We start from the raw sequence: 14,114 nt of genomic DNA, 5'->3' as shown, positions 1-14,114 counted from the left end.
CTTCACTTTCTCCTTTAAACACCTGTTTTCATCACCAACCTCATGACATTGCTTTAGAAGATCGTTCAGTTGCTGTTGAATCTTCTCAATGGAGCATTCTTCATCATCCTCTGAATCTTCTTCTCTTGTGGACAAAAAAGTTGTGTTTAGATTTCTATGATTCTCGAGATTACGAGTAGCATACCTGAGGTGTGGTGGCTTAGTGTATGTGATATCACTCCGTGTTACTTCAGTGTTCCTAAGGTGTGACGGCTCAGTGCATGTCACATCAGTAACCCTGCATGTATCACAGAAGTCAATACTTGTTTCAGCATCACTCGCTTCACTGTAATCATCAGATTCAGAGTTATTGTCACTCCAGGTTGTAGCAAGTGATTTTCCTTGCTTCTTCAGAGTGTTTGCATATTCAGCTTGAATATGACCATAGCCACGACATTCTCTACATTGAATCCCCTTCCTGACTTCTTGCTTGTTTGTAGGACTTCTGGGTTTTCTTTCAAAACTTGTAAGATGTCCATTCCCATTCACGAGTTTTCCGAAGTTTTTAGCTATTAGAGACATGGATTTTGTTAGCTTGACTTTGAGTGTTGTCATGGGAACTGGGGGCACTGACGAAGTTGTCACAGCGACTGTTTGTAGAGCAATTTTTCTTTCATTATCCATCTTGCTGATATTCAACTTGTTCTCAAATGTCTGCAAATTTCCGATAAGATCTTCCAGTCGCAATGAGTCTACATAACTTGCTTCCTCAATAGCTGTGACCTTGTATGCGAATCGGTCTGGCATTGATCTCAACACTTTACGAACAAGCTTGACTTCGGAATAGGTTTCACCAAGCCCATGAGCTCCATTGAATATGGCATTCAATGCTTTGGAATTCATATTTGCGGCAATTTGTTCAGTTTTGCTCCACTCTTTTTCATGTTTCTCAGTTTGAATTCCTTTTTCATCTGTGGCAACAGGTCGTTTCCAGCCAGTCAGAACTGTGCGCCATGCCACTTCATCCATTGACTTGATGAACATCTTCATCTTGGTCTTCCAATAAGAGTAATTGGTTCCAGTAAGCAGTGGTGGGCGAGTCGTTGAATCGCCTCCCATATGAGCATTCATATTTCCTATGGAAGATAAATGGCAAATAAATCAAATTCCCAAAATCACACACTATGTATATCTAGTGAGAGGCTCTTGATGCCAATTGTAGATTTATATGCCTATAGAAATCAATTAACCTAAGTTGTAATAGTTAAGTTGTGGAAACAGTATTTAGTTACAACTATAATTCTTGTGTTAACACAGTTATAAACTACTTAAAACAAATAAATGAACACAAGAAATTAATGTGGTTCAGACACAAATGTGCCCTACATCCACGTGGACCTGCAAACACGATTTCACTAGTTCAGATTTACAGTGTACATTAATAGGACTTATTAAAAATAATAAAGACTCCCTCTTTAATTTTTACGCCGTTCTTGTACACAACTCGAACTCCGTATCTCTCTCTACAGCAGCTCCACTCCGCGTGCCTTGAACTTTCTTCAAGCCTGAACTCCCTTCAGAAAACGCAGCTGTCAACAACATCAATATTATTATTTTTTTGGGGTTTTTGTTTTGTTTGAGTTATTCACGGAGTAACGTAATAATATTACTGTCTATTATTGTAATATTACTGTAAACACAATAATATTACTGTGGTTGACGGTAATATTACTGTTGTTATAGTAATATTGATGTCAACCACATCAATATTATTATTTTGTTTGGATTTTTTGTTTGTTTGAGTTATTCACGGAGTAACGTAATAATATTACTGTCTATTATTGTAATATTACTGTGGTTGACGGTAATATTACTGTTGCTATAGTAATATTACTGTCACTCACAGTAATATTAATTCTTTTGGTTTTTTTATTATGTTTACATTTGTTGAACGGTCAACATAGTAATATTACTTTATTACACAATAATAATGAGTTTTGTTGTGTTAATATTAATGTGCTAGAGATTAATATAGCAATATTACTGTGTTAAACTATAGTTTAGTTAATTTTACTGTGTTTAACAGTAATATAGTTAATATTACTGTCAATCACAGCAATATTGCTGTTTAAACGGAAAAAAAAAGTTACAGAAAAAAAAAAAGAAGAGAAAAAAGAAAAAAAAGGTTAAAAAGTCAACGCCGGAATCCGGCGGAAAAAAAAAAAGTTTTTGAATTTTTTTTTTTTGAAAAAAAGAAAGTTTTGGGTCAAAATTGAATAATTTATGAAATTTGGGGTCAAATTGAAGTTAAATTAAGTTAAGGATGAAATTGGAGCATATTAAAGTATGAGGAGTTATTTTAGTCCTTTACAAAAATCTGGAGCATGTGTGGTCTTATTGGTAAAGGAGATTTTTGTCTGAATCTCTTTATGAATAAGTACCCATTGATGGGCTTATTTGTAATATGCCCTTTAAACAAACCCTCAAAATTATATAATTGTCAATGTTTCTGTCTATTATAAAAAAAAAAATTAATCCTCCATTACTTATAGCTTGCATGAAGAAGAAGTAAGTTTCTGTCTATTATGTTTTCCGATAAACTATCTCAAAGCTTCGTAATTAGCTGAAATCTTGCAACTGAATTAGCTGAAATCTTGCAACTGATCGATTTATATTAGCAATTGTGGTCAAAAATCCAGAAACTAAATCATACAATGTAATATTTGTAACTAATGGTCATTATTCACGCGATATATATATTATCTTCAGTTTTTCCACTAAATAATATTCAATAAATAAATGGAAATTGCAAATTTCCCACCAAATAATATACAATGTATTTATCGCAACAATTTCCTATAGTGTCATTATTTCAGTCTCTTTGTTTCATCGCAAAAATTGGTTTTCCAACCCTCTATTTTCGTCGTGATTTTTTGGACCAGGCCATCAAGGTAAATGTCCTTCCCTCTACCCGGATACAATGGAGCATCAAGATATATTAATGGAAACTTCGAAGAAGCATAAAAACCACTCTTCTGGAAGTTGATCTGTTGACTGGAAGATCTCGCGCATAATTTTGTTAACCCCATGGCCTTCATTGTCCGCGGTAGAAACCGCCACTCCACTCTGTAATATGCGTTCGACACGTCAAATTTAAAAATCACATTCCCACCTTGAACTTTCCTGTCTAGATCCCCTAACAATTTTTGAGCCAAAAGCAAAATTATCTAGATATTTAAATTATTTATCTGATCGAGCTTAATGTGGGTTGAGCCTTTGTAACTCAAACTCGGTGTATTAAATTTTCGGGTTTAATAGACTGACTCAAACTCGGCCTACAACTCACAATAACTAATCTCGGCTCAAATAAAATCGGGCCGTGTCATCGAGCCCGGATCAATTGACAATTCTACCAAAAGTCAAAGTAGTAATAATAATAATAATAATAATAATAATAATAATAATAATAATAAAAGACACAACCACGGGTCGGACCCGCCAGGTCTGGGTCCGACTTTTAGGCAACCCGAAACTGACCCGTGGGGAGGCGGGTCCACCCGGGTCTGGGTCGGGTCCGGATCCAAACCGGTTTTCATTTTTTTTCCACGAAATTACAAGAAAAAGAAAAAAAAAGTAAACTGAAACCTGAAAAAACTTGAGCTTAACTTAAAAAATAAAAAAAACAAAAAAAAAACGTAAAGGGTTGAATTTAAACACTAAACAATTTTAGAAATATTAAAACAAATAAGACGTTGAAAAATAAAATGAAGGTTGTGAACATGAATTGGTGAAGATTGGATTGGGGTATTTATAAATAAAAATAATAATTGAGAGATTTTTAAAAATTATAAGTTCAAATGTCAAACTTCAAATAATATTCAAAATTCAGTCTTTCTTTTAAATTACACAGGTTGAACTGTAATTCTTTATATTTTTCAAAATTAAATATATATGAATTTTTATTAGTATAGATTTTTAATATTAATAATAGTGAATATGATAATTAATAATTTATTAAAACGTTAGTTATAAAATTATTACAAACACAGTTTTATTTTTATGTATATATTAATAGATAAAAAAAAGTAATATGTTTGAACTGGGTTCGAGCCCCAATCTTGAATATTTGTGAATTTACACATTATATTCGTGTAGACTCGACAGGTCTTCGGGTGTTGACCTATCGGATAGACTCGTCGGGTCTCGGGGTCCATAAATACAAGACCCAAAATCGACCCATGCAAACTCAGGTCCGGTGCGGGTCCGGACCTAACCCAGCCTGTGGTCGCCGGATCTCGCGTCAATAAATACAAGGCCCAAAATCGACGCATGCAAACTCAGGTTCAGAGTGGGTCCGGGCCCAACATGGCCCGTGGTTTTGTCTAATTAATTATTGGGGAGTGCTAAATCCCACACTAAAGGTTACTAAATCCCGTACATAAATAAAAAAAATTCTCTCTCTATAAAAAAATATTCTCTCTCTATGCTCTATTTTCTCTAACTTCTCTCTACATTTTTTCTATGATTTTCCATACTAAAATTTACTAAATCCCGCACTTAAATAAAAAAATATTTTATCTCTACAAAAATTCTCTTTCTACGCTCTATTTTCTCGACTTCTCTCTAACTTTTTTCTCTAGGGTTTTCAAAATACTAAGAAGTCGTCAAAAGTCGTTTTTTGTTACGTAATTACATCAACTAATGAGTTCAATACCTTTTAACTTCAATCGGATGTAAGATTTTAATTTTTTTGTCAAAAAATCGTCATAGGCAGAGGGCAGACAACCTGGAAGACGAAACAGATAGCGCGCACATGTTGGGCGTGCAGTACACTGTATTCGCGTTCAACTTGGGCGCCGTCTTTCATGCGTCCGCTTCTACTTTAGATGCGATCCGTTTTTGTTTTTTTGTTATAAATTAGTTTTTGTTATATTTTATTTATTTTTCGGGATAATGGGGAAGTTCATTATTTCGAATATTTTCGAGGGGTATAATTGTTTAATTGTAGAGACGATTTAATACAATGGGCGAGAGACACAGCTGAAAGCCATGATATTAAGCTAAGTATAGGTCATACTTTTTGTGATAAAGTATACATTACCTGTGATCGGTTTTGGAAAAAGCAGGTGAAACGAAAGAATAGAGATATAGAAAGTACAATATGTACTGACACAAAAAAAAATGTAATTGTAGTTTCTAGTTGAAGGAAGTTCTACAAGCAGAGGGTAAAATGAAAACTCTTTATAATTTACGGAAAGCATAATCATCCTCTGACTTCGAAATATAGTATTCATAAACAACTCTCATAGAAGCAGTATGAAGTTACCGAAATGTTTAAATATTTATTAAAATTTATTCAATATTTATTAAATATTAAATATTTATTAACCATGTATTCAATATTTATTAAATTTCTAATTATTTAATTCGAAAGTATTTTTAACATTTATTCAGTATTTATAAAGTATTAAAATTTGTTAAAATTTTATTAACATTAAATATTTATTAAAATATTTAAGAAATAATTAAATTGAATTAAAAAAAAAAAAAAAAAAAACAGATCTATTGCTTCTAACCCAGCCGCCCCACCCCCCACCACAAAGAAAATCCCACACACGCACTGGCCTGCCATGGACGTCATCTCATGGTAGGCACAACTCTCTCTCTATATATCCTATACCACCTTCCATAACAAATAAAGTAATTGAATTCAATTCAAAAACAAAGAAAAAAAAAAGACAAAAAACAAAATATATGGTGCTGCTTGCTATCAGGCGCGCCTTCACCGAAAAAAAAAACCCTGCTTGATTTGTAGAATAAATTTGAGATAAAATGATAACCTTAATCGTAGAATAAATTAGAGAAGATTTTCTTCAAGTTCGATTCTCGGATTATTGTACTAATTTTATGATGTTTTTTGCAAGCGTGAGGCGAAAAGAAGAACTTGTTTGGGGAGAGAAAAAGATAGACACGTTTGGGAACGTTTGGGATTTTAGAGAGAGGGAAATTTTATTATGTGCATGATTTAGTAATTTCCGTGTGGGATTTAGCATTTCAATTAATTATTATTATTATTATTATTAGGGTAAATTACAACCACCCATGAGGTATGGTAAATTTACGAAAAAAAAACCCTCGTGTTTGGATAATTACATTTACTCCTCAACTATAATTTTTTCTTACACCTCCACTCTTATGGTGCCAAAGTCAACGTAATAACAATCTGATACCACCCTTATGGTGTCGAATTCAACATAATTATCTAGATTTCGTGGAATATGCTCTAGTTTGTACTCGTTTTGTGTAAAAATACAGTTTCTGGTGTACCCCAATTTGATATATACAAGCCAAAAACACATATTATGATCATCTTGCTTCAAAATGTTTGTACTCTATTATATTCCATATAATATCGAAGATTCCACTAAATTTGAAACCGCAAGGGTGGACATGTGTAAGAAGATTTATATTTGATGAGTGATTGTAATTACCCAAACAGGAGGGGGTTTTCGTAATTTAAGCATACCTCAGGGGTGGTTGTAATTTACCTTTATTATTATTATTATTAAGGGTAAATTACATCCACACCCCTGAAGTATGCTAAAATAACTTTAAGGTCCTTTGGTATCGATAATTATACTCACCCCTAAAATAATGTTAAAAATTCTAATAGGATAATGCAATGGATACGTTATTCCAATAGAGTTCTAACGGATTATAACTTTTAGCTAGTGGTGGAGACAACGTGGTGACATTGGCTCCCCAAACCTCAGGGGTGTGGGTGTAATTTACCCTATTATTAATATTACTTTAAATAAGCATCGGAGCCTGTTTTCATCTTTCATCTGAAAGATTAATTATTGAATAAGGTGAGTATTCTGCTGCGGATTCTATCTTCTTATGATTTTTGTAAGAGCTTTGCCTTTTTTACAAGAACGAATTTAGGGTTCCTCTCTATTACGTTACAAATCCTTTTCTTATTTGTTTTTTCTCTGCTTTTTTAGGTAAATTAATAATATTTGTTTTCTGCTTTTATATATATTTTAAAAAATCCTGAATCTCTCCTACGTTTTATTAGTCTTTGGATCATATTTGTGTATATTTTTAATTGGACGATTTTGAATAAGATTTTTGTTCTTGTTTCTTATTTTCTTCTAGTTTCACATATATTAATGTTACGTTTAATTGGAAATTGGAATATTCAGGAAATTTAGAAGAAAAAATAATGTTGTCGGATGAGCACCGGCGTGAAATTCAGTTCGCATTGGAATATGCTATGTAGCAAATCTGAACCAGTGACGTGGTCAGAAATATATCAAAAACTTTTAAATTTCGATACCGTAGCCCCAGTGCCGGTCCCACCTGATTGGGAACCTAGTCTTAAACTACCGACATACATGTTAGAGACTCTGTCTTTTTTAGAACTAAAGAAGAAGATCTCAAAGCTACAGGATCACATGACCGACGATATGGTTGCGTATTCGAAAAACGGCTACCTCGGTAGGGCCCACACCTACCTCTCCACCGCTAATTTCTACCTCATAAAGGCCCACAACGAAGAAGATAAGGCCCGCTTCGAACGAATGTTTATGGCAAACCAGTGAATATATTATTTAAGGCCTCGTCTACATTACTAGCATAATTTTAAGTTTTAATATTTGATGCATTGTTTTACCGCTCTAATCGGCCGGAACTCATAATCACTAGAGGTGTTAGTTAGATCCACCGATTTGGCATAAAATCAGCATGTTTTATTGCATGTATTCTTTACACAATCTTTGTGTCGTTTTTATTGCATATCTTTGTTTTTGTTTTCATGTGGTGCGTATTTGATATCGTCTAAGATAGTTATGGAACAAAGTTCTTAATATTGTCGATTCAATTTTGAGAAAAAAATCAATTTTAAGATTCAAGTGTTGAGAAAATGGACTGTGAATCAGTAGAGGAGTTCGATATTATCGCAATATATAGAGAATAAATGGAGAAACCGTATACATGGTTTCTATCTTAAAGAAGCATCTGCATCATGAGAACTCAATGCTTTTGATTAGGCGTAGTCAAATTATTGTCTACTTTGCAATTATATGGGCTCAAATGATAATATTGGGTCCATTAGTAATCTTTTACAATTAACGTAAGAAAAAAAAAACAAAAAAAAAAAATCACGAAACATGTTAATATGCATAACGGTAAAAGACTCATAAATGCATACGAGAGAGGGGGGAAAATCAGGCGAAAAATTTGTTCTCGTTTTTTTGCCTGCATATTCAAGACTTTCTAAACAAGTTGAAGAGCTTCGAACGAATACTCGTTTTTTTGCATATATTAACATAATGAAACACATACCACTAGTAGCATGTCTATGCAATGAAATGTGATAATCCTTCACAGATGCTGTTTGTCGGGCTTCTTTCCAACCTCGAGTAACAAACAAAATACCTACAAATGCCAGAACCGAAGCTCCACTCCACACAGATTTAACGTTTTTGAACACATTACCATCAACGAAATTGAAACATCTTTGTGTTTTCTACAAAAGTGTTTTTAACTCTCTTACTTTCAAACTAAATTTTAGTTATGACTTAGTGGGCTAAGTGTTGTGACTTAGTGGACTAAGTAGTGCTTAGTGGGTTTAATTATGGATATTATTTAAACTCATTAAACTAACCCACTAACCCATTATCTTGAGTGCTCTTGTGGTTGGTTTTCTTGCAGATCATGGGCTGAGTAGTGGAAGCTTGGAAAGTCTATAAATACCAAACTCAAGACTCAAGAAAGTGTAGATTCGAAGAAACAAAAAAAAACGAGTGCTGAAGTTTATCCACGAGAGTTTTTAGTGTGTTTCTAGGATCTATTGTACGTACTCCTTACGAGTACATTATTTGAAATCTAGAATTTTTAATATTTCTCTTTTTGTTTCTAGATTTGAATGTAAGAATGATCATGAGAATGATTCATTCATAAGGAAGAAGTTTTCGTACATCTTCCATTTGTATTCTTGGAATACTGTTTGTTTAATATAATTTTTCCGTCCTGTAAAGGGCAAGTTCACAAGTTTTTACTTGTGAACATTTTAATATCTGAGTATTGTCTTTATATAGTTATTTTTCCGCTGCATGTTTATTTAAGTGTCATAACACTTAAGACAACATCTCTGTATTAAACGAATTCGGGACCATAAATTATTTCAGAAATAATTCGCAAGAACCTGGCTGCTAATGAAAGATGCAGACTCGAAGAAAGTCATCAGCCAAAACATATCGTTCAGTGAATCTTGCCGTTGACCTAGCTGCAAAAAAAAAAGGGTCAACAAACATATAAATGCCGAAGATAATTAATGCAATGTCAAGAGATTAATACGCGCTCAAAACCAACCTTGTCGTGCTCGATTACCATCCACGACTCGAAACTGAAGGAAAATATAGAAGAAGCCAGTGCAAGAAAGATGCTTGTAAAACAAATAGTCGGAGTTCCAATAACTATCTTCGATATGCTCACGAACAGGTGTAGCAAGTAAAACAACAAGCAAAGTTTCTTATGACCTCTGCACCGAAAAAAAAAATGTGATAACTTAACTCTCTATCAAATCCAAAACGAGCCTTCAAAGAAGAACTATAACAAATAAGGTTGTTGAGTAAAACTAAGGCATGTTACTACCAAGGTATATAAAAATAAATTCAATTCGTAAACATTGTCAAAGATCTACTCCCTCCATTTCAAATTAACCATCCCTTTCAAGAATTTGTTTAATCTTCCATATTTGCCCCCATCAATCCTAAATTCGATAAAAAATTAAACTACACAAGTGGCGACAGTAATTAATAATAAACAGAATTGGCTGGAAGGGTAATTTAGTCCTACATTACCTTTCTTAATACATGTGCCGAAACTTTAAACGACGGCTATTTTGACACGGAGGAAAGTATCTAGTGAACGTTGGCGACTGTGACCATTTATTCAATTAACTACTAAGAGAAAATAAATGAATATCGAACCAAAATCACACACACTAAATGGGAAAAATTGCATAATTTGATGAGTGAATAAGTAGTGCATTACTCACACTAAATCAGAAATCATTCCAAGAAAGCTCCCAATTGATAGAGAAGCCGCATATCCAACCAATAAAAACGTAACCATTTGCTCTTTACTCTCCAAACACAGCCCACAAACCCTTCATCACTATTTACACAGCAACCAACACACACACACACACACACACAAAGTCAGCAAAATATATTAGGAAAAATAAAAAAACACTGATTTAAAATGCAGAAAAATTGAAGTGACCTGAGGAAAGAGCGTAGAGGAGGAGAAACTTCCGCTGGAAACGAAGAAACGCGCCGTGAGGCGCGTGATCCAAGACATTCGCGGCGGATTTAGTGGGCAAAAGGAAGATTGACAAGACGCAGAAGATGAATAAGAAAATGCATATTGATTGGTTTGGTTCCCAGAATTCGGATTCGATTACTACTCCCATTGCTAAGGGTTTCAGAGGTTTTTAGTAATGGTGATTAGATCATCATCCTGAACCCAATGATTTGATCGGAGTAAAGTTACAGTTGGGAATTGGGTTTGGGTTTAGCGATGGGCATTCGGGTCGGGTCATTTTGTGGAAATTATTTCCGGGTTACCTGAATACGGTCCAGGGAATTCCGGATCGGTTATCGGGTACTTGATCGGTCCAGTATATTAAACGTCCAAATAAAGAAGGGAAAATACAGTTTTCACCCCCTTAAGTTTTCACTAATTTCATAGTTGGTCCCCATGTTCATACAAAATACATTTAGTCCCTAATGTTTCAAAAATTAAACACTTTTAGTTATTTTCGTTAATTTTTCATTAGTACTAACAGAATCAAGTGTGTGCCGCCCATCACTGGCTTAACTATCACACTAACGGTAAATTGACGGAAAGGATAAAGTGTTAAATTATTCGAACATGAGGGACCAAATATATTTTGTTTGTGAACAAGAGGGACCAAATGTGAAATTTGGCAAATTTGAGGAGTCAAGACTGTAATTTTTCTAATAAAGAAAATAAAACGGCCTTATCTCAGGACCTCAGACAATAAATACTCTTACAACACCAGCAAACACCCTTACCCTTATTCTAAGATCTCCAATCCCGTCCGCCTTGCTGAACAAGGATCGCGCGCATCTTCACACGCGCCATGGCCCGAAGTCGTTGTTGCGGGTGAATTTAACTTAGCGGATCACATGGATTTGGATCAATTCCGAGCATACGGCGCCAATTGTTGTGGGTAAAATGCTAATTCCAGACACAAATCGACCACGCTAACAACTATCCACAATCGATCAAGCATGGAAGAACAAAAGCATTTAATTAAGCTACAAACCCTAATTGTGCATGGAAAATGCAGTAAATGAAAGGAGATAATTAGAACTGAACTATACGTGGTTCGATCAATTAATAGTAAAAATATTACCTAACCACCCCTGACAATTGTTATTTGTTAGTAAAAATATTCTTGTAATTCATTGACGGTGTAAAAAAAATTACAGCTCAAATTCAATGGATTTAGAAATATTTTACCTAACCAAGTGTAGGTTCGAATATTTTACCGCCCTCGTGCCATATTCACATGCCATGTATATGCACAGGAAAAAAAAAACCGTGCACGGTGCACCTGATACAAACACTACACAAATCGCAAACTGAAACCTGATAATCCAACGAACATTTTTACTACCTAGTGCATATAACGAATTTCACTGAGCAACAAACAGAAAAATAGCAAACATGCATACAGTTCTGACAGGTCATTCAACAAAAAAATACTATGTGCATATATTGCAGTTTCACAATCAACCGACAATAGCAAACGCGCATACTCGCGGTTCTGACTGATCGTTTACCGAAGAATATTACCTTGTGCGAAGTTTCCAAGTATCTAAGAACACCAGATCGAAAAACAATTTAGACTCAAAAGGAATTAAAAGTCTTCGTATTTCTTTCTAATTACAAAGGTCAAAAAGTAAGTGCAGCAACAGAGCCATTCCAAAGCAAACTTCAAGCCAATCATCACAGACTCGGGAGTCATCAAAAAGTCAAAAGTCTGCTCACGGGAAAGGGGCCTGCAATATAATAATAATCACTTGCATAAATTCCAACATGAATAAATAGTTCAACGAAAACAAATATCGTTTATAACGAAAACAGATATCGATTATAACGAAAACAGATAATCGATTATATCGAAAACAGATAATCGATTATAACGAAAACAGATATCGATTATAACAAAAACAGATAATCGATTATAACGAAAACAGATATCGATTATAACAAAAACAGATAATCGATTAGAACGAAAACAGATATCGATTATAACAAAAACAGATAATCGATTATAACGAAAACAGATATCGATTATAACAAAAACAGATAATCGATTATAACGAAAACAGATATCGATTATAACAAAAACAGATAATCGATTATAACGAAAAAAGATAATCGATTATAACGAAAACAGATAATCGATTATAACGAAAACACATAATCGATGATAATAACAAGAAACGGTATGGTTAAGTAGATTGTGGAAATACAGGCATTTGCAAAGTTTGACCACCCCCACCACCCCCGGAGAGCACCAAAGTAACACTTGAGACAAGTTTATCGTCTATATTTAGTGATAAGCAACAAACAGCTTCAAAATTAGAATCCGAACAGGGGTGACACAGAACATCTAAACAAGATAAATCGTGCTACTTTTGGCAATTTATCAATAAAAAAAAATCTGAAAGAAAAAATATAAGTGGATAATCTCAATTCCATACTAGAGATGTCGAAGAAACAAACATACCTATTTGTTTTTAACCAGGGCTTGAAGAATCTTGTCCAACAACTCGCTTTGAGCTGCAGAATCACCAGTTAACGAGTCCACTTTGCGAATTTGAGCTGCAGAATCACCAGTTAACGAGTCCACTTTGAGACTTTGTGCTGCAGAATCAGCAACAAGAGATTGTACCTGCTTCTCCAACCGTTCAAGAACAGCACCGTATCGACCTTGTGACTCATTCAAACCACTCACAACGTCACTTAGCTCTCTCACACGTTCAGAGAGCACATCAACTACTACACTGCGAAGATTGCCTTGTTCAGCCACGATAGTTGCATTGGATACGTTCAGCCCTTCGACAACTTCTTGAATGTTTGCCAGACGTTGATTAATTCGTTGAATCGCATTTCCATCTACTTGGTTCGGTGGGGGGTTAGGAGGGGGGTTCGGTGGGGGGTTAAGAGGGGGGTTCGGTTGGTTAACCTCCTCTTCATCTACAGCCATCTCGTTAGAGCCGACAGACTCGGATTCCATATCGCTTTCTCTAGAGTAAAAACAGCAACAAAATTAAAAGTTCAGAATCATAACCCTGATTTCAACGAAGTTCATAATATATAAAAAATAGGTCATTCAGATTCAATTAATTTTAAATATTGCATTTACAACTCCATTTCTTCGCATATAACATATAATAATGGCAAAAAACCAAAATTCCAATTTGAAAAAAATAAAAAAAAATAAAAAAAAAAAAGTGAAAGAGATACAGCAACTGAAATTGAACTCCAAATTTGGAGAAATACCAAATCACATCTCTTTCGGATTCAACCATGGCATTGCATTCAAAACTCGAATTATCCATAGAAAAATAAGAATTATACAGTAGCTTAAATCGGAGTTTAAATTTGAAGGATTACCTGCTTAAACCTCAATTAGTAGAAGATTGGCGCAACTGATTATTCAAGAAATCTGGGGAAAACATGAAATCAGAAAACCTAAGAGAGAGAAAATGAGCGGAAAGAGGAGCGAGAGAGGGAGAGGGAGAGAGAGAACCTGTGCGAGAACGAACTCAAAACTGAATGATTTTGGCGGAAGATTGAGAGAATTTAAGTAAAAAAGCTGAATTAAACTAATTCAGTTTTGACTTCTGCTAATTCTTTAATTTGTTTTAAAAATTTACGGGTTTATTGCAATTAAGACCCTTGTGTTATACAGAATTTCTATACTACCACCATATGTTATTTTATTATCAGAAATCCCCTATTATTCATTTTTTCAGCAAAAATAAAAGCGTCGGGTTATTTTGTAATAAAATAACATTAAGATAATC

At 34.3% G+C, this 14,114-nt stretch overlaps 1 protein-coding gene and 1 pseudogene across 2 annotated transcripts; both read right to left on the bottom strand.

Moving 5' to 3' along the window:
• Positions 1-9,166: 9,166 nt before the first annotated feature.
• Positions 9,167-10,618, bottom strand: LOC105961100 (uncharacterized; annotated as a pseudogene). Its single transcript, XR_001173063.2, has 4 exons — positions 10,270-10,618; positions 10,043-10,161; positions 9,355-9,523; positions 9,167-9,268 (listed from the first exon to the last, which is right to left on the bottom strand). The product of XR_001173063.2 is annotated as an uncharacterized LOC105961100 (transcript).
• Positions 10,619-11,459: 841 nt separating this feature from the next.
• Positions 11,460-13,840, bottom strand: LOC148766174 (uncharacterized). Its single transcript, XM_088826903.1, has 3 exons — positions 13,702-13,840; positions 12,812-13,331; positions 11,460-12,077 (listed from the first exon to the last, which is right to left on the bottom strand). The coding sequence occupies exon 2, from the start codon at positions 13,319-13,321 to the stop codon at positions 12,812-12,814; it is 510 nt and encodes a 169-aa protein (XP_088683029.1). The 5' UTR covers positions 13,322-13,331; positions 13,702-13,840; the 3' UTR covers positions 11,460-12,077.
• Between the last annotated feature and the right edge of the window lie 274 nt (positions 13,841-14,114).

This window comes from Erythranthe guttata, chromosome 12 (assembly GCF_056151865.1).
Source record: "Erythranthe guttata isolate IM_541 chromosome 12, IM_541, whole genome shotgun sequence".
Lineage (NCBI taxonomy): Eukaryota > Viridiplantae > Streptophyta > Magnoliopsida > Lamiales > Phrymaceae > Erythranthe > Erythranthe guttata.
This window is presented reverse-complemented; position numbering and strand designations above follow the sequence as displayed.